General features: G+C 36.6%; 1 protein-coding gene across 4 annotated transcripts in view; it reads left to right on the forward strand.

Annotated features, from left to right (window-relative positions):
- Positions 1-7,827: 7,827 nt before the first annotated feature.
- The window catches only part of rasa3 (RAS p21 protein activator 3), a 57,591-nt gene continuing 42,851 nt past the window's right edge, over positions 7,828-22,567 (forward strand). For all 4 annotated transcript variants that reach the window (XR_003676244.1, XM_028476272.1, XM_028476283.1 and 1 more), the window contains exon 1: positions 7,828-8,049. Coding sequence is in view for 3 of the 4 variants with exons in the window: in XM_028476272.1 (XP_028332073.1) it covers positions 7,995-8,049 (55 nt within the window). In the remaining variant the exon portion in view is untranslated. The remainder of the gene's footprint in view (positions 8,050-22,567) is intronic.

The raw sequence follows: 22,567 nt of genomic DNA on the forward strand, positions 1-22,567 counted from the left end.
TGCATTTAAGACAATTTTATGAAATAATTCATGAACGTTATCATTGCAGTCCAAACAAATCTGACGTTGCACACCCTTGAACCAAGCAGCAGCCATGTTGAAAGTCTCAGCTCAGTCTGATCCTGATGCGCTGAGATATTTGAGGAACACACACAGACAGACAGAGGTTCCTTCCTTAATAGATAGATAGATAGATGTCATATATTTTGACCCATTATTGTCACTTTTAACCTCTTTTAACCATGTTTCACGATTTGTAATGCCCATTATTTGCCAGTTTAAACTACTTATTCCTCCTTTTATCTGCCACATTTAAGCCAAAATTGACATTTCAAACCCCTTTTACCACTTTTCTGTCCATTTTTAGCCACTAAAGTTTGCAACGTCTCTGTGGTTTTAAAAATCCCATTTCCCCACCTTTTCCACCATTTTTTTCCCACCACATGACTGTTCTTCAATGTTCATGTCTGTGGTCAACCACCTTGGGGGTCCCCGGTCTCTGGCACCTTTATTTTGGGGGTCGTTGAGAACCACTGCAATAGATGATAGAAGATAATGGTCTCGCTGTAACAATACAACATGATGGAAAATTAAAATAACCCCAAACTACTATGTTGGAAAAATAATTGTACTTTTATTATGACTTTAACTCTGGATTTGCATACTTTTTCTGGTGGGTATGACATTATCAACTCAATGAGAATATATAGAAGTGATCATGTGGATTTTTATTTATTCATTTTAAATCTTGTGGCGTCTTAAATTGCAATATATTTTCACTAGATATATCGTCCCACTTTTCCTATCAAGACAACGTCTGTAATAATTCTCTGTCGTCAAGGTCACATCTGGTAAATTATGACCCTCTATTTATGACCAAAATTATATTCAGTCTGCCTGGATTTATTTTGATTTCATAGCTGTAGAATTACCAAAGAACTTGCATGGATTATCTACTGCTTCCCATTTTTTTCAAGATAACCTCAACTTTCAGTTTTGGTTATTTAAGTTCTATTTTTGAATTTGGGATTTTTTAAAGTTTATAACAGCAAATTAACTCTGAAACTACATGAATAAACAATTTCACACTAACACTTTGAACTTTGAACTATTTTTGCTTCTCCTCAAAAAAAAGATGGTTAATTTAAAAAGAAAATGGATTTTCTTGACATTCTCCTTTAAAGTGTTTTCTATTTTTCCAATGGTCGTTCAGTTGGAAGTTGTCGGTGTAAAAACTGCATACCTTATTTGTCCAATGAATGCGTTAAATTCCCAAAATCTTTAATTTCTAAGACATGTTGATGTCTTTAATGCCCATATTTTGGATACACTTAGCTTTATTTGTACAGTACCCATAATAAACTACATTTCCTTCTAACAGAATATGGTTGAGCGGCCATAAATAATGTGTTACTGGACTTTCTCACACACTGTGGCTTAGTTGTAGCACCAGAAATGTACAGTTTATGTCCTTATGTACTTGCACCTTTTGCTAACTAGTACCACTTTTCTAAATACTATATAATATAAAGTATCCTAATTGCATGAAATGCAGATGAAAGCCCACTGGGTGGTGCTATAGCACTTCCTTGCCTTGTTTTGGGAGGGGATGTCATTTATAGGTTGACTGTCTATGTGCTGCAGAATCATAAAAAAATAATTGTTGTGGGTAATCAAAAACTTTTTGAAATAATTTTGTCAATGTAATTGTAATTTGTTATAAATGCTGATTTTTTTTTTATTATCATTGTTTTTTGTCTTGTGGTCTTGTTTTATTTATGAAGTTCTTTCAGTTTATCTTAGCAATAAATCTGAGGGGTATCAGGATAAATCTGTGTTTTTGATTTGACCCAATCATCAAACCAGTTTGTGACTATCGACTATTAAAATATAAACCACAGAAACACTGTATATTGACTCAGTGACACACAAAACAAAGCTTGCATATTTCATATACTATACATTTAGCTTTGATTTATGCGCTAGTTGTAAAGCTGTTTTTTTCTTCTCCATAATACCAGGATTATCATTTTACATCAATCCCCATCTGTTCATCTTAATGTTGTAGTTCTACTGAGCTCATGTCCATTCACTGTGTGTGTGACAAGTCGTGCTTTCTCTCTGGATAATTGAGAAAAAAATCCCACGGCAACAGGCCAGTCGCTACAGTTGTTCTAACTGTGCCAACACCCTTCAACCTCAGTGATGACTGGCTTGTGCGTAATAAACCACCAGTGTGCATCCGTTCACTAATCTGCTTACAATCAGCATCTGCCTTCTCTTCCTCTTTCTGTCATGGACTTATTGTCACATATGTACGTGCACATTCTCTTTCTTTTCACTATAATGGTCTGATACATGACAAATGATAAAACTACCCATTTTAGTTTGTATATATTGTACTTATTTATAAAGGTAAATTATGATAGGGTTTCTGTTTTTCTGTTTTATACTAGATAAAGAAACACACGCCTGCATATTAGCCGAAGAGCATGCACGAGTGTCTGCGCCCATGCACACTTGTGGTCTACCACAGGGCGTAGCCACTTGAACTAAACTGAATGCAGGTTATAAATGTCTTCAAAGTTTTATTTCCCCATGCTATAATGTGCATTTGATGTCAGAAAATTTACAATTTTATGATGCAGAAATTTCACTGGGCTATAAAAGACGCAAATAATGACTGTAAAACCCACAATGTTGCTCACTCCTGCTTTTTTAAAATAAAAATACTTTTTTTTTTTAATTTCAAGAACATTTACAAACAATAACAAAGGTCAAAAGAGTTGAAGCAATCCTGATGATATTATTAAAAACAAAGATTGAAAAAAAAAAAACAGTCTGATATCCTTGTTGCAATAACCATACATGCAAATAACAAACCCAAACCCATATTGTTATTTTTAAATAACTTCAATGGTATCATTAAACACCTTCCACTTTTTTCGTTGCTCATTATGTTTTTGACTTTTCAACCTAAGATTATAGGTCATTTTTTTCCATAATTGAAATGTTTTCCACATTCCAGATCCAGTCTTGTGTAGGTGGAGCTGGCTGCAGCCAAGCTTTGGGAATTGCCTTTCTAGTTTCAGCAAGAATCATTTTTATTAAATATATATCATCTTTCCTTACCACCCCGTGTATATTTCCCAGGTATAACACAAGACAACTGTTTGGAATTTCATAGCCCAGTATTTTTTTTATGGTTGTTTTTATTTGACTCTTGTTTTAAGCTACACAAACATGCAGAATCAATACATAAATGCTGTCAGTTTGTTCTGACTTAGCCTGCGTTTTCTTATGTATTATACATGCTATAGATAGAAGGCAATATAGATTACCAAGAGCGAGGTCATTAAAATATCATCAGAATTCTTCGACATTGGAAATCAAAAAACCTGCTGACAGTATCTCTGTGTGTGACGTCATGTAGTTAATACAGTTGGAAAAGATAAAATGCTCACTCAAAGATTCTATAGGAGAAGTTCTTCTCCATTTTGGACCCAGTGTTGATATACAGTAGTTGGTGGAACTCAAAGTTCTGCCTAATATAATTTAGCAGCAAATCCTGCATATTTTCAGTTTTCTGTCTTTATTTTTTGGTCATGTTGTTGATGTAATGTGTTTGTTGATGATTTTATTTAATTTTTTATTTTTTTTGCAGACTTTAATGTTCTTATAGATTTTAAGCTGTTGAATGTTTTCAGTTGCACTTCTTGATCATGTAAAGCACATTGTGTTGCCTTGTGTATGAAATGCGCTATACAAATAATTTTGCCTTGCCTTGCCTTTATAATAATGTGTTTATTAATGTATTTTCTTTTTCTCCGTGAAAGCACAGTATGTCCACTCAATAATTACTTTGGGTATAATATTATTTATTTATTCTTATTCTATTAGTCTGCACTTAATTCCCCCACCTCCATGGATTTTATGTTTGTTCTCTATGTAGTGTCAAGTATTCCTTATCTCTGCTAGTCAATGTGAGTATCCTTATTTTCAGGAAGAGCTGTGATTGATGAATAGATGTTTTATTTTTTTAATTTTACTTTACTTTTTTTTTTTTCTTGCCTTGTCTGCACATGCTGTTGAAGGTCAACACTATATATGTAGTGCAATCTTTTTGTTACAGAAATGCATGTTTTATTATTGCAATTAAATAAATTAATTGATTATATTGAATAATTGTGAGCATCACTACAGAAGGGTAAGAAAAACTTTATTAGAGGGAGGATATAAAAAGAGAGGGCAGTGTTACACCTAGGTGAGGGGGGAAGGGAACCGGGAAGATGGAGTCAGGGTGGGACGATGGAAGGGGTTTGGAAGAGTTGACTATTTTAAGGTGGGAGTGCAATGTCATGTTATAGTTGTGCATATTGTGTCTGTCTGGTAACAAGCGTAGAGAAATTGTACTTTACAGAGCATTTTTATTAAACCCGACGTGCTTCTGCTGTCAAAACTATTTGTGTAAGACTACATCAGAAATGCACTTCAATAAAGTATTAAAGCAAATATAAGAGGTTTCGTACCTCTACTTTTGATACGTCCCTGCAAAGTGCCTCTAATCTTAAAAATAGATAAAAACAAAGATGGTACTCTTAAAAAAAGGTGTTAAAATGCTAGTACAGTATCGAAAAGGAAAATATTCATTCAAACAAAACACTATATGCATCACTCTATTAAATTATGGTTAATAACAGGGTGGTTTAAATTCTATAAAAGTCTGTGTAATTTCCTCTTTTTGCTGTAACTCACTAACAGAAGGGCTGAGACATGAACCATAATTAGATTTAGAGCTCTTCTAAAGAGCCACAGCTAATCCAATGGCTTCAAACCATATACTCTCTCCAAGCTCAACATCTCAGAAGGGTTGGGCTGTAAGGTTTGTAGAGCGTGCCAGACCGGAGTTGGGCTATTTTGAGGAATCTGGTCATAGTGAGCTGAGAGGTGTGGTCCAATAGGCTGGAGGAGATGCTGATGATGCAACGTGTACCTCAACGGCTCTTAAATCTGTTCTGTTGTGCTAACCAACATGTTATCCACTCATTCCTCTGCTAATTTCAGCCCGAGATTACCACCGCACACTCTGTTTATATTGCGTGGTGTTGATGTAATGCTCTTTGATACATTTTTGTACAGTTATTATTAAGATTCGTTTTCAGCTTAATTTATTATAAAGGAACTGCAGGGTGTTGATGTTAATTTTCAACTTAAAAAACGAAAAAACTTTAAATATAATATCAGTTTAAGAAATGGAAAACCCATGGCAACCAAAGTTATTTGAACTCGTACTATTGGATGCTAGTGGACTAATCCCAAAACGCATCAAATATATATATTGAAAGTGATCCAAAAAAAAAGAAATGTGATTAGCTAACATATTTGTATTTACTGTTATCATGTGCAGTATTATTTATTTTAATATTACTTGGACTAATGCTCACATATCATGTACTTCATTCAGCCTTTTTATTTGAAATGAATAGAAAAATCCCTAATGGAAATAAAAAATACTGAAATTTTTCCCAGTGCGTCCTCATCTATAAGGGCTAGCAGCTGGAGCCTGACTTAATTAGGGCCGATTTTGCACAGATTAATCGATATTGGTCAAAACCCAGGCCGATTAATCGGTCACATAAGCGCTCTAGTTCACTAAGTTGTTTACAGTTACATTTTTCCTTTTTTGGATTTATCATTGTTTACTATTTGAGATTTGAGCAACTTTTTTCTTCTTCTTCATATTTTCTTTTTTTTAATTTATTTATTTTTTATATTGTATTCTGGAAATACAGTTTGCACAAGTTTGCCTTTTCTTATTTATCAGTGGCTTTACAGTCATTATGTTGACAGTGATACTAATCAAAGTTCCTTATTGCAATCTAGTAGTGTTTTGCTTCTTTTTCTTGAGTCATATTTTGTGTATTAGAAGAATTTGTATTCATGTACTGTATATCCTGGCTGTGTACATCATAATCAGATATACTTTATTTATCCCAGGGGGAAAATGCTTTTTTTTTTTTTTAACAGATACTCCAGAAATATTTGAATGAAAAGAAAAAACACTAAAACATAGAAAAGAAAACATATATAACTAGAATATTGGCATTTCCTGAAGAAAATGCAAGTGAGGATGCAGGGGGAGACCCACGTCACACTGCATTAGCCTAGCACTAACAATAATAAAGTCCGTGTAAAGCAGAAATAAATTTGTGTTATGAGTTTGTCACACCAAAGAAACATGTCATTTACCACTGAAAAAAATCACAAAGTATATAGAATTAGGTCTCAAAATCATGGAAAGAAAAAGCACTTCTCTCTGCTCTGAAACACTGGAGGCGTGTCAGTTCAATTCAATTCAATTCAACTTTATTTGTATAGCGCAATTTATAACAAAGTCATTTAAATGCGCTTATCAGAGGCGCTGGAACCACGACACTTCCAAAAGCACTTGGATCGGGCCAAACAAGGTGTCAGCGGAAAGGTCTGCTCCGCCCTAGTCTGAATATGTGCATCTCTCCCAGGTAGAGTCAGAACTGCGCCCTCTAGAGGTGAAACACACAATTATGGTGCATAAGCAGTGCTCTTTCATGGACGCGTTTTATTCCCGAGTCCGAATATGTGGTTTGTTTTTGGCGAGGGGCCAAATTGCGCCCTCTGGAGGCCGCAAAAGTTGGGTGTGCTTCAGCAGCAGGGTCGGTATACGCTAATGATGGCTCCGATACGTAACGCAGCTATGATTTCTGACCCGCCCATTAAATCTTGAACACAGAAATTTGAAAGCCGAGCTCCACAATTACAATTGATTATCAATGGTACAATGGCTTTGTACACGTTTTAAGGAATACATTTATGATCTATTAAATGTGTTTTGAAGAAAATGTCAGAATTTCCTTTACACGGTCTTTAACATTAGCCTAGCAATAGCATTAACCTCGCATTAGCACTAACCGAGCATTAGCACTAATCTAGCATTAGCATTTGCCTAGCATTAGCATTAACCTAGCATTAGCATTTACCTATGATTAACACTAACTTAGCATTAACAATAGCACTAGCCTAGCACTAACCTAGCGTTAACATTAACAATAGCACTAGCCTAGCACTAACCTAGCGTTAGCATTAACAATAGCATTAGTCTAATATTAGCACTAACCTAGCATCAGTAATTTTCGAGCATTCGCCTAGCATTAGCACTAACCTAGCAATAGCATTAATTTGGCATTAGCATTTAGCTAAAATTGGCACTAACTTAGCATTAACAATAGCACTAGCCTAAGATTAGCACTAATCTAGCATGAACCTAATATTAGCACTAACCTAGAATTAGCAATTTTCTAGCATTAGCGCTAACCTAGCATTAGCATTAACCTAACAATATATTTATCTGGCATTAACCTCCTATTTCCTTACTAATTAAATAACATATGTCAATGTTGTTATTTTATTTACCAGCCAATATATCAGCTATCTACCAATATATGGGTTGTCGGCAGATACATCGGATGTCGGCTTTTTAAAAACCTCAATATCGTTATCATTGTTAGCCCTAAAAATCCCATATCTGTCAAGCACTACTAGCAGCAACACATGAGAACAAATATCAGAAATATAATAATTTATCTTATTCAATGTGAGGAGAATATTTAAAAAAAACAAAAACAAAAAAAAAAGCACTTGTGATTAGATATTAATTCGACGTGAAATGAATTTATAAGTGTACCAGTGCTGGTTTCTCTCTCGTTGGCTGAGAGTGGGCGGGGTTTGTGCGGAGCCACGCCTCCAATCCTGCTCGTCCTGCTGCTGCTGCTGTTGCGGCTGTAGCTGCTGAATCCGCTTCATGAGAAGCAGCAGCAGCAGCAGCAGAGCTTGTTTAGACCGAGCCGGAGCGCATAGATGTGCATAGACTCTGGATTATCCCCGCACGCTGGAGAGGCCAGAACAGATCGCCGTGGAGGACCGTGTTCATTTCAAAGGGAAAGAGCCCCTGTGAAAGCATGGCGGTGGAAGAAGAGGGACTCCGGGTTTTCCAAAGCGTTAAAATAAAAATCGGTAAGAAGGGGAAATTCCCTACCCCCTACCCCCAGTGTGTGCGCCTCGACGGATGGTCCCATATTACCGGGGAGGGCTAAATATTTGGGGACATGGATGGGTCTGTGTTTTTCTCTGTTTTTTCCTTCTTTTTCTGCTTCTTATTGTAATTCCACTCACATTGAGTCTGAAAAGCTGGAAAACAACAAAACATGTTTAAGGGCTGAGAAAGAAAGCCTGGTGGAAGATTGTGGGAATGTGGCAGCTGGCATTTGGATCCAGATTATGTGTTGGTAGTTGTTACCCATGAAGTGGTCTGAGGAGGCTGCACAGCTGCACATATCCAGATGTTTATGTCTGCTTCTAATGCAAATTTCAGGTCCAATTAAGCCTTTATTACACCTTAACTGCTGATATGCATTCATGAGCAAACCCCCTGCCCCTCTCTGTTCACCATCACCCCCCACCCTCTCCAAAAAGCTTCATGCATGACTGTCTAGTTATTGACTGTTAGCCCAGATTTCTATAATTAGATAAATAGCTGGCCTCAAGTGGGCATCCCCAGCTTATCAGAGGTTTGCTGTGTACAGTGTGATGGGGCTTGAATTAGAAATGCTTATTATTTTTATTATTATTTTTGCCTTCATTTGAATACATTTTAATTACAGCACAGCATCATCTACCCCAGGGGTGTCAAACACATTTTCACAAGGGCCAAACACAGAGCAGTTTGGTCTCAAGTGGGCAAAAAAATAGCAATTTCAACATTTTTGTGCCGTAGTTTGCACTTCCACGAATAACTGATATAAACATTTTTTAATCAATAAATGACAGGTGCTTAATTTTGGGACATTGTTTTTTTTAATTTATTTTTTTAGGGCAATTTTGTAGGATTGTTTGTGAGAAATTGCAGTATTTTAGAAGAAATTGAAAGTTATTTTTACGATTTGTGGCTGCAGTCACGTAATATACACGGGACAATGGCAAGGACCTACAAATGTTCTGGAGTTTCTATGAATCCATTAATTTGGCTGGACTGAGATATCTACACCTCTATTGTTTGGTAATTTACACAGAGATGAGTGTTTTCTTAGTTTTACTTTCTTCTGCGGGCCGACTTGAATGCTCTAAAGGGCCAGATTTGGCCCCCCGGGCCTTGTGTTTGACACATGAGATCTATACAATAAGGATTAAAACTTGTTTTTGTTCTGAGACCATAGAGGTCTCATTTGAACTACAATTAGGTACAATCTTGAACTTTCCACTTCCTAACAAATCAAAAGAGCCAAGAAATGTTTGTATTTAACGTCACAAACGATATAAAACCTTTGAAACGTCACTTTTAACATAACAGTACAGTCAGTTGAGATATAGTGTATAAGAAAGAAAGCTTTTCTCTTTCAACTTGCAGACATCAGTCTACGAATACAGTCATTTACTCTTCATTTTATAGCGTAATGCAAAGTTAACCAGTGGACGAAGGTGGACCTTGTTTCACTTTGTGTTTTGGCCCCCAAGCCATAGTTTGAACACCACTACAACAACAATATTGTGGAAAAGTTAATCAGACACCTATGACGGTGCGTGTTTTCCTAGGATTGTGTAATCTTTTAATATTTTCCTTGTTTAATGATTAATTTAAACTAAACAGTCCAAAAAAAAGTTCATTTTGACTTAAAGTAATCAAACCTACACAGTTTTAAAGATTTACTAAAGCAAAGAAAGATTCTGGATTGTTGTGCATCTGTTATGGTCTGGGTTGTAATCAGGTGTGTTTCGTGAAGGTAAACGGTCTCCGATAGTAGAATCTGAAACCATTCATAAAAGTCCATGAACCCCCCCCCCAGTGTGGTCTTCCTGTATTCTCAGGTCAACGTGGATGGAAGCCCTTTCCTGTTCACTGCCCGCAGCTAAAGCCATCCCATCTGAGCCTCCCAGTGTGTTTGGATTAGAAACATGGAAAAGCAGGGATGTCAGGGGTGGTGTTAGCCAGTGTCACACAGTCAACTGAGTTGGTCTTTGGAGCTTGGTTTAGTGTGCTTGTAAAAGTGACCACAGAGTGGAAAACAGTGACGGAGCGAGCCAACTGGAGCCCACGTTATCAAGTATTCCAGCGTTGGTGAGATAACACACTCCAGGGGGAGTACGGTTGTAATATCTGAATCACAAAAGCCTCGTTAGCGTCGCTGCACTTTCTGAATGGATGTTCAGTCAACCAGCAGCTCAGAGCTGGTGTGAATAAAAACTGTGAATGACTCCAGTTGCTTTTTTTTTTTTTTTTACATCACAACACTCTTTTCTTGAAGTGAAGGCGCTATCAGAATCAGAAAAAAAACTTTATTAATCCCTGAATCGGGTAATTAGAATGTCAAAGAGCTGTATGTTAAAAAACAACACTAATAATAATAATTATACACAATTTAGAAAAAAAGTCACAAGACTACGCTGAGAAAATGACGTTTTTTTAAGGTCCATAGCAGGCCAGCTACCAGATAAGTGTTCACCAAGTAGTGTGGTATTGAACAAATTTAAGTACACAATTTATACATGTCTACTGCTGAAAATTAGCTTTTAAAAAATAAATACTGTAAATATACAAACATTTATGTCATGTAATTCTACTGAGTTGCAATTTATTTCCCCATTGCCCGTGTAGTGTGTCTTTGTGAGCTGCTTGTGGAGGCGTTTAGTTATTTTATTAGGGGTGGGACGATGCACTGAGTTCACGAAACAATATGACAATGATGATAAACGCGCTCGTGATAATGATACAATATTTTTGGAAAAGAATAAAGACCCAAAAAAATGCAGTTGGAAAAATAAGTATGCTTTTATTTGACTTTACCTCGAGGCATACTTACATACTTACTCTGGCGTACAACAAAAGAAAACATAACAATGTGTTGTGTATTATATTATGTAGATTTATTTTATTAATATTATTTTTTAAATTTAACCAGGCAATTACAGATTAGGAACACAGTTATTTTTTCCACTGTGACCTGACAAAAGGCAAGGCTACAGTTGCGATGCCACTCATTCCCTTGATGGTATCTTGTGACGTTTTAATATTGCATCATTTTGTCGCACAATATGTCATCCCACCTTTTAGTTTTTAACACGTACTGGGTGTAAATTCTTTTTTTTTTTTTGTGTTTTTAGAAGTTTGCCTCATTTTGGTGTAAATCATCATCTTCTGTTGCCCTTTTCAGGCCCTTTTTGGTCCTTGGAAAATAAGATTTTTGTTAGTTGTATGTTTCTAATCAGCTCGAGTTGAAGACTGAATGTCATTGTTTTGGTGTTTTTTAGACATGTATTTACTAGCTAAAAGGAATCAGTTAATGGTTGTAAACTGGATTTTTTTTTTTGATTATTTTTTTTGAGCAAGTTGCAACCTGAAAATGCTTAACAGAAAGTTAATACAGACAATCATCTGCACACCCACGCCTTAATCTAAGTCATTTAACTCTGCGCTCTCTCAAAAAACACCTGAGATTGAACCCTGGCCTTTGTGCTGTGGGTTTATATGCTAACCACTCATCGAGTAGCATTAAAATAATCGGAGTTAATGATTACGCAGTTAATGACATGCTTTTAAAATCTCCATTTTATATGCCAGTGATGCAAGACATCAGGTGAAGCTGTAACCACGTTTACGCAGTTCTGTTTCTAATATTAGGAGTTGCGCAAAAGTATTAACCTGGTTTCCTCTTTTTTTCTTCATGCTGCCTAAAGTTTTTTCATCTTCACACAATAATTTACATTAACACCATCCCATCAAGAATGCAGATGTTGTCATCACTTCCAGGCACTGACGCAGATGTTTCTCTCTTCCTGTCGTCATAAAGTGACGAGAGTTGAGAAGTTGATGTTGTCGTGTTACTCAGCCCGATTCATACTTGACGTTGCTCTCATCCTCCCGGTGTTCTGGTCCTTTAGTCATGTTTCTCTAACGCTTACGTCACGTTGTTTTCATCAAAGCCCAGTGCTTTGAAACGAGTGCGTGGTTGTGTTCATGACTCAGAGCTTAAAACCTGCCTCGTTCGGAGGCAGAAAAGAGCAAGGATTTGTTATTGTTTCACGCCGATGGGTGATGATTCGTCTCAGTTTCCTAAAGAAAGACACAAAAATGAACCGAGCGACTGGGTCGGAGCTCGTTCTGTCTGGTGAACACAGGAAACCGGAAACTACCCCCAATTCACTTCCTGATTGGCTGGAAAAGACTACAAAAGAATTGTTTTTTCCTGCATGGCAACAAACTAATACATAGCAGATGTAGCGAGACACAGGGTGAGGGACAGAGTTTGGGTCTCACATATGGGAACAGGCTGGACTTCGTCTGACAGTGAGTGTTTCACTGAGAAGAGGACAAACACGGTGGCACAGCTGGAGATCAGACTTTTGCGTTTAACGTCACATTATGACAAGCTCTACAAATGCTTTAAACCATATCTAAAGTATGACACGTCAAATATATAAACATCAATCTGAGCAGGTTAGCGTAAAAAAAAAAAAAAAACATATGTAGAATATGTAGAGCAGACATGTCCAAAGTCCGGCTCGGGGGCCAATTGCGGCACGTGTTCAAACTTCCACTGGCCCGAAGCCTCTGTCATTAAATCAATAATATGTGGCACCATTGACCACAGTTAAAAAAAATAAAAAATACAAAAAGCAATTTTATATTTCACTAAATAAGACATTTTGAATAAGATAATTGTTGGTGTTTACATGTTTTGAATTTACAGTGAGCATTTCATAGTGAATAATATGTAATGTTGCACATGAACCTAGATATATTTAATATTCCAGAAAGTTTTTTTTATTTTTTTTCCAGACATGTTTTCTTCATTTTGTGATCTTCACATATAAAAGGCAGTGATTTTAATATAAACTTATTTAGATGTATTTGTGTTCCACGTGAATAAATGAAAAGTGTTCCATTAGCAATACAAAATTTATAAAATAGTTTATTTGCATTTGATGTTAATGGTTCAAAGAATTTCAGCGTGAATGGTTGGCCCCCCCACACGTTTTCACCTCGCTAAATCTGGCCCTAGGGTTAGGGTTAGGGTTACAATAGGTTGTTAGCTGTCCTTAAACAAAGCAGCATAACTAAAAACGCCAATTATTCGTTGTCCATTGCAGTGCTAGGGCCGCTACTTTCTGATTATGTTTGACTTATGTTGTATAAACTATAACCTATAGAAAATAAATAAATGAGCTTTTTCATGAAAACAAAAGCAAAACAGTCACCGTCCACTTGAAAATCCTTGGATAAAGGCTAAACATTGGTCATCTGCGGATAACTTTGTTTGTTTAAAGTTGTAATGTGATAAAAATAGCATATCATTGTCTCACCACAAACTTGAATAGTACAAACATAAATTGACATAGCGCCTCTAAATTTGTGCTTTAAATTTTCCCTAATTTTGTTTTTTGTATTTTGATGTCCTTATATGCTCAACAAGGATTAATAATTGTGTTTTGAGTCTTTGAGAATTGAGTATTGGTAATAATTTAGTTTTTCTACGCTGCTAAGGTGCTGAAAGGAATGGCACTTTCATCATGCAAAATCTCGTACCACGACATCTCACATTACTGGCATTTACGAGGAATTCACTTCTGACTTTCCTCCCGATTCCTCCTCCTCCAGTCCATTAATTAGTAGGGGTGGTGAAAAAAATTGATTCGGCGATATATCGCGATATTACGTTTCTCGGATCGATTCAAAATTTATATCCTTTTTTTTTTTTAATTAAAAAAAAATTACAAAAATGCAACCTTTATTTAACCAGGAAAGTCTTTTCCACTGCAGCAGGAGACATTGTAACTACACAAAGAAGTGCACTGAAACCTGGGAATGTTGACCAGCTTGTGTTTTTTCAATACAATCTAAACAGAAAGTGCTAACTTTGTGCATTTATTTGTTGTTCTAGGCATATACCTTAGTTAAGTTGCACTAAAGTCAAAGTTAGTTTAAAAGCCACAGGCAGATTGTATGTCATTTAGGGCTGGGCAAAAAATTGATTTAATCGCTTTATTGAATTTGTAGATGAAAATGATTTTTATTTTGCAAATTCAAGTTTTTAAAAAAAAAAAAAAAAATATATATATATATATATATATATATATATATATTTCAGACTTTTTTGCGTTCCGATGTGATCCAGCCCCCTCTTTGTTTACATGTGTTTACCCTTTGAGTAGGCTATATATGTGTACCACAGGCATGTTTCATTTTTTATTCACACTATGCTGAGATGCTAAGGGAAGAGTTTATTATTTTTTTAATTGTAATGTTATATGTTATAAAATATGGAGTTATCTGATTTCTTAATCAGAAAATTGAAGCTACTGTGAAGTTGTTGTTTCACTTTTGCTTAAACCTGGGTTAAAGCTTGAAATTGTTGAATGACAGAGTCTCATTTACTTTTTATTATGGGATTGTTTTATGCATTTTAACTCTTGATGACAATCACAGCAATAAAGCTGCACTTTTGACAATATATCTGATGTCTGCAGTCATTTTAAGTGCATTAAAAAAAAAATTGAAAATCGAATTGAAACTAAAATATATCTGGAATTTTTTTTTTCAGGCAAAATCTCCCAGCCCTAATGTTATTCTTTTATTTTAAGCTGTTGCCACATGGCATGCTAAAGCCAATGTTTTGAGTGTAAAATATGCCAACAAAATGTATTTCATACATAATGTTCTCATGAAGGTGTACAAATTTACACATTAGTTGTTTCTTAAGTCATATATTTAAAAAAAAAACCTCAATAATTGCCTTATACTTTAATATCGGGGTATATCGTATCGTATCGTGACCTATTTATCGCCAGATGCCGATTAATTAGTGTTTTCCTGACATTTTAGCTCTCTATTAAGAAAATAGAGTTAATTAAAAAAAATCTGGTGTCCACATGGACCTCATGTGAAAAACATTCTAAAATCCTAGGTAAGGTACGTATATTGATCATTAGAAATCAAATTAATATAATCCTATTATTAATCTTTTCCTTAGATTTGGGCTCATGATGTAAAGAAAATGTGTATTGGTCACTTGTAATTCACAAGTTATAACTGATCTGTTATAAAAGATTATATTTTGAAGAAATAAAAAAGGTGATTGTATTATAATCTATGAACCCAGAACTGTAAAAATCTTTTTCCTTCTTGGTTATTGACGTGTTGCAACCAGCTTCAATAGGTGCATTATTACCAGCTGCTTTCATTACTGTCCTTTCACTTTACTCAATCTCTCCCCTGTGATGAGTCACCAGCTCCTCAGCTGTAAAAATAGTACCTTTACCCCATCTAACATTTTATTTTATTTATTGCAAATGGTTCAACTGACAAAATATTACATCTTATCAAGTCAAAGAATAAAGTGCTGTAGTTTGGAGATCTGTCACCAGTCACCACCAGTATTGGATCGGTTCCAGGCCGTGGACCATTTTGTACAATGTTATGCACGAGGCGAAACGCCCGGTCCACGCAAAAAAAAAAAAAAAGAGAAAAAGATCGGTATGAAAGTGAGCTTCGCTGCAGCGGTTGAATCAATCGCAGGTGTATTACGTAGGTGAGGCTCACCTTCTTCTACGTCCACCAATCACTGGCCATGTTGGACAATTAGGGCCAATAATATGTATGTTTGATATTTATCTTTACTCGCGCAATGTGCAACTCATTCATTCCTGTGGTTCCCACATGTGTTTTTTAAGGGGTATTGATACGATATCAGCCTGAAAACAAATATCAAATTCAATGTTCCGATTTGTAGAATACTGTAGATATTATTTTAAAGGTTAATTATGTAACCAATTGGTTAATAATAAATGGGTCAGTTTTTCTCATATCTACTGTTGCTGACTATTGTTCTCTCTTTGAGTGACATCACTTGATCAAGTCTTTTCTAACATTCCACACTACAAAATAAGTTATTATTGTTTTTTTTTTTTTTATTAAAGAAAAAAAGTAATTAAAGTATGTATGAAAAAGTTGTATCGGGACATCCCTAGTTTTTAATTTACTGGCAAATGTGCGTGAAATTCTGGCACTGTGGAGTCATGATACAGTAGATCCTGACGTCTCATCGGATGTCCAGGAAGCAGTGGGTGGCTGAATTCAGGCAGCACAGGATGATGACTTGAATATCGGAGGGAAAGTTGTTATTTGAGTGACAGAGGCCTTTGTCCTTTTCTTGACAGCCGGCCAACAGAGGCTACCAAACTTCCTCTGGGTCAGAACGAGGAAACATCAAGTGGTGGATAAGAAGATATAGAAAGTTTGTGTAGAAGGGCAGGGTTGAGTTACATCTGACTATTCCAGAGTAATCTTATCTAGGGATGTCTCGTTACAACTTTTTCATTTACGATATGATACCGATGTTGCAGCCTTTCATATCGGTCGATACGATATTGATCCGATATCAGCATGAATATCGGATACTTTTATTACTTTTTTCTCCTTTTCTTTAATAAAATAATAATAATTACTTATTTTGTAGAGGAATGTTACAAAAAGCTTGATCAAGTGATGTTACGTCAAACAGAGAACAATAGTCAGCAACAGTAAGAATGAGAAAAACTGACCCATTTATTAGTAACCAATTGGTTACATAATTAACCTTTAAAATAAGATCTACAGTATTCTACAATCGAATAAAATAAATCAAAAATGAATTGGAAAAAAAAAAAAAAATGGAAATTTGAATCCGATATTTGTTTTCAGGCTGATATTGGACCGATATCGAATCGGGACACCCCTAATCTTATTTGCTGTGGTTCCAGTATTTTGTTCCTCTCTGTGACGCTGTATGCTGTAAACACTTACTGTATGTAGACTGTTTCGTTACAGTCTATGTATGTGTTAGGCTGGGGAGGTTTTTTGATGGTGGTATTTTCCGGTTCAGGTCTTTCCCTAAAAAGACTCGCAGCGCCCTTAGTCCAACATGCTGAGTGAGAATTGGTAAATAATGGTGTGGAAAGCTTTCCCAGAGAGCTGCTCCTTCAGCACGTCCTTCAGACGCCCCCAGAACAGGAGGAACGACCTCTAAGTGCTTTCAAAGGTTTCATGAGGAAACATGTGCAGGAGTGCATTTTATATTTGAACAGTTTGTTCACATCACATAGTTTTTTTCGACTATTTTTTTTTTAAGTGACAATAACTAGGCTATGAATGAATAAAAATAATACATGTGAACAAAAACTGTATCAAAAAGTATTTATAGTTTTGTTAACTAATAAGAACAAAACGTTACTTTCAACACATGGGATGAAATCCAATCAGAACTCGTGATAATTTGGTGTTACTAGAGCTGGGCAATATATCAAGACTACAGATATATCAAGTTTTCTATTTTGGCCATTGAGAAAATTACAATGTAGTCTATATTTGATATATTTTCATTTTAAAGCCTATTTTGTATTCAAATACTCATTTGAAGAGTCGCTGCTTTCACTACTTCTCAGAATAGCGTGAAAAGTACAGTTAGATGGATTACTGAGTGCTTCCTAACCCAGATCTGCCCCTAAACAAGGCACACTACAGAACTCACTCACACGTGCTGTCCTTTACAGGAGAAAAAGCCAAAAGTGGGACATATTGTGCCGCTGATGGTCATTAGATGTGTCTGTATTGCATTTTTCACCAGCAAATTTAGCCCAGGATATCGAGATTTATATCGTATGTCACCGTTTTCAGAAAAAATATTGAGATGCGAACTTTGGTTCATATCGTCCAGCCCTAGGTCTTACACACTGATCCCATCAAATCTGTTTGTGTATTTACAAACATTAATACATCCCATATAAGGTTGATTAAAGTATATTTAATCTTTTTTTGTTTGTTATTTCAAAAACTCTTATGCTGTATAATTTAGTCGACTATATAACAGATTTAGTCCACTATAACTGAAATAGTCCTGTTGACTAAATTTGGACTAAAACTAAGTTGCATTTTAGTCAAAAGACTGTAAGTAAAACTAAAATTTGCTGTCAAAACTAACACTGATTAAAATGATTCACGATAATGACGATGATGTCCCAAGCCAGACCTTCCCCTAAACCAGCCACACTACACAACTCACTCACACGTGCTGTCCTTTATATGTCCTTTATATTTTTTGGTTGGACTTTATTTGAATTAAAAATTAGTTTAAAGCAAAAATGCAATGTAAGCTATTTTACTGTTTATTGGTTACTTTAGATTCCTGAGCTACAGTGATTGGCTGATATATCGGCCGATTTTTGGCGTTTTTTACGTGTATCGGCCGATGCGGGCTGCTGCGTTCGTCTATCCGCATTATTTATAGAGAGCAGAAATATTTTTAACTTCTTCTTGTTCTACATCACCTGTTTTTAATATTTGTTAAATATTTTGTACTTCTTCTTCTTCTACATTACCTGTTTTTAATATTTGTTAAATATTTTGTACTTGTTCTCCTTCTACATCACCTGTTTTTAATATTTGTTAAATATTTTGTACTTGTTCTCCTTCTACATCACCTGTTTTTAATATTTGTTAAATATTTTGTACTTGTTCTTCTTCTACATCACCTGTTTTTAATATTTGTTAAATGTTTTGTACTTGTTCTTCTTCTACATCACCTGTTTTTTGTTATTTGTTAAATATTTTTTTAATTGTTGTCATTCTACCTCACCTTTGTTAATTTCAATAAATGTTCCTTTTTCAAAAATTGAGACTCGTACCATTTGTTATCATCATTGTGTCATTTTTATGATGTAAATTGTGGGAGCGAAACTAGTATCGGCTCCAAATATCGGTCATCGGCCAAGGCTGATGAAAAAAAATGGGTATCGTCATCGGCCCTAAAAAAAAATCCATAGGTTGGGGTGCCTGGGGGCCGGCGGGGAGACTCCCAGCGGCCCCCTGGTGCCTTATGCGGCTTGGGGTGTGGTCGTCCTCCCTGGGCGGGCTGCTCCTGGTGCTGCATCCGTTCCGGGTCCTTCTGGCCTGGGGTCGGGCCCCTGCTGGCTCTGGGCTCGCCGGCGGGTGCCCACTGGCTGCCTGTTCGGCGCGGTTCTGGTCGTCTGCTGGGCGTGGGCTTCGGCTCCTCCGCTGGGGCCTCGGGCAGGGAGTTCTCTGGGCCCTCCCCTCGGGGGGTTGGGCGCGGGGGTGGGGTGGGGGGGTGGGGGGGTCGATGGGGTGGGGGGTCTGGGGGTTGGGGGTGGGATCGGTGGCGTGGTGCGCTGGGTCCTTGGCTCCTTGGGGCTTTCTCGGGTGTGTATGGGGGGGCGATGGCTGCCTCTCGGCTTGGGATCTTGGGGGCGTTCGGGGGACTGCTTGGCCGTGGGGTGGTCGCCGGGGGCCCTTAGGCTGCCTGCTCTTGCTGCTGGCCTGACTGCTTCTTCGGGCCCGGGGGCGGCTCTTGGGTTTTGCAGTGGCGGTACTTGGAAATACATTTGTCATGGATGCACTGGCCTTGGGCTGTGGGATAACACTCATACTGGGCTCAACCTTAGACACGTTGTTCCCAAATACCTGTTTTATGGAATTTCCACTCACCTCTTCCTCTGTTCACAGCCACCACCATTATTCCTAAACCACACACTGGTCACCAAACTGGCTTGACAACACAACAATAAACACAATATACACATCCACAATTTCACATCGCATCACTTAAAACCTAACAACTATTCCCCACCCATTCTATATCCTATCTTGTATCCCTCTTCCCTGTTAACTTCCCCACCCCTCTCCAACCCCTCACCTTGGTGTAACACTGCCCTCTCTTTTTTACATCCTCCCTTTAATAAAGTATTTCTTACCCTTCCCTAGGGAGGGCTGGTGACGGTCACAATTATGCAATGAAATAAATAAATTTATTTAATTGCAATAATAAAATATGCATTGCTGTCAAAAGATTGCACTTCTTGTAGTGTTAACCTTCGACAGCATGTGCAGACAAAAAAAAAAAAAAAAAAAAAAAAAAAAAATAAAAAAAATCCATACCGGCCTATCCCTACTACTAATAATTTCAAGCAGATTGTTTTCCTGTCAACAGGGTTTGAATATTTCTTTTGCAAAGCTCAAACACTTGCAATACTTGCGTGTCCATTAAGCAACTGCACAGTGCACACATGCCTTGTAAATCAGTTTGTGCTTAAGTCTTTTTCTTTCTCCTGTCAATGGAGCCAACGTTAACTTGCTGCATGTGGAGACTTAAACTTGGTGTCCTGTTTTATCCCGGCACTTGCAAAAGACATAGTGTAGAGTAGTTTGTGAATGAAGAAGAATGAAGTTGCACACGATTTAAAAAAAACCCCAAGACTTTCTCCCACATCCTGAAGGAACTTCACCCTCTTTCTGGACCCTGATCCCAAGCTGAAATCTCCAAACGCATATTTGCGTATTTTTGTTTTCACTGAGGTTTGCCATTGAAACGTAACACATTTGTGTGAACATTAGCTCCGAGGTGCACCGAGTTTGATCTTTAATCATGAACTCCTTTTTTTTTTCACAACTGCTGTGGTTATGTGGAAACTTGTGGACTGAACAGCTCGGCTGGTTTGACTGAGAGTTTGTTTATCACGGACGAGAATCTTTGACAGCGGCGCGTCACGTCGACGTGTTTTGTTGGAAGCCTTTTTTCTGCGGTAGATACTAGATATTCTATATTCATGAGGCGTTCAATGAAAAATCGAAATTGATTTTTGACAAAAACTAGTACTTAACATCAAATAAACTGTCACAGCCATACATTTTATGTTCAGTTTGTGCAGATACTTTAATGTAACATCATTTTTTTTTAAATACCATATCAGTGCATAATAAGAGAAGAACCGCAAAATTGGCTGGATTTTTGGATTTAATTCTGAAAAACTTGCTAAAGACAGAGTTTATTATGTATTGTTCATATATATTTATTCTATCATTGTATTTATAGAAATTTTGCGTATTTCATGCAGACTTGAATGATGGCTCTTTAATCTATGCAAATAAGGCTTTTGTGTCACTGTAAGGACATTATTAGAATTAATTTATGCTGATGCTCCCTTATTACATCTTACATGGATGAGCTGTTATATACTGTTAGCTGTTAAAATAACTCTTGTATTTCTATAATAAGTGCCATACAATTACTGTGTTGTATTTAGTGATACATTAACAGAATTAGGGCTATATTCAAGATATATTGAGTTTTCTATTTTGGCGATATAGAAAATTGCCTTTATTCTTTATAGCTTATTTTGTATTAAAATACTATTTTTGGGAGTCTATGCTGCTTTTGCTGCTGCTCAGAAAAGCATGAAATGCACAGTTAGGTGGATTTCTTATTTCGTCCCAACTCATACCTATTACCTACCATAACTGGTCTGACTTTATTTAAATTTAAAATAATGAGATTTATATTGTATATTGCCATTTTGAGTTTTAGTTCATACTGCTCAGCTCTAAACAGGATATAACTGAATGAAACCTATGGTTATCACTCATCTTTTTTTTAGGATATTGAAACCATTTTGAATGAAATTGTGAAAGTTCCCTAAAAATTTATTTCATGTTAAATTCAAACCATTTTTTTTTTTTTACAATGTCTGAATGTTTTGTTCATGTGCAGCATGTGGAGTGAGTGTTACTGCAGGGCTGTCAAGATATAGTCCGCTCTCTATTTTGGCGATATGGAAAATGACAATATCACCTACAGTATATCGATATATATATTTCTATATATAGCTTATTTTGTATTAAAATACTTGTTTTAGGATTCAATGCTTTCACTACTTCTCAGAACAGCATGAAAAGCACAGTGCGTCCTAACCCGGACCAACACCTAAACAAGCTACTAGGGATGTCCCGATACGGCTTTTTCACTTCTGATACAATACCAATACTACAGCCTTAGGCGTTGGGTGATACCGATATCGATACGATATCAGCACGAATCATACATACTTTTATTACTTATTTTGCAGTGTGGAATGTTAGTAAAGGCTTGATCAAGTGATGTTACTCAAACAGAGAACAATAGTCAACAATTGAAGTTCACTTCAGTTATTTCTTACTGTCTGTATATGGTGGGAACAACTCAGGGCGGAGACGAAACCAACAAAAACTTATCGTAGCGCTTATATCGGAGATTTTAGATGCAGTTCGATAAAATCCGATATTCGTTTTCTGGCTGATCTTGGACACAAGCCACACTAGAGAACTCACTCACTCACACATGCTGTCCCTTGTAAGAGAAAAAGCCAAAACTGGCACACTTATGCAGCTGTTTGTTGTGAGAAAAAATTTCGAAATATGAGTTTTGGTCACTACTGTGTGGGTGTGTATTTTTGTATGTTTGTGTAAATGTCTGTATTTCTTTAGTAGAATTCCATCCAAACATGTCTGTGGTTGATCTCAAACTGTCAAAACAGTTGAGTTGAGTTGAGTTGAGTTGAGTTGAGTTGAGTTGCATTTGGTGCGAAGGCCAGTGTGTATTGCGAGTTTGTGCGTCACAGTTTCTTTTTGGTAGTGAGGCAACGGATGTGTTCCCAGCTTTGTATCGGTCAATGAAAAAGT

The sequence above is a fragment of the Gouania willdenowi genome, chromosome 3 (genome assembly GCF_900634775.1).
Source record: "Gouania willdenowi chromosome 3, fGouWil2.1, whole genome shotgun sequence".
NCBI lineage: Eukaryota > Metazoa > Chordata > Actinopteri > Blenniiformes > Gobiesocidae > Gouania > Gouania willdenowi.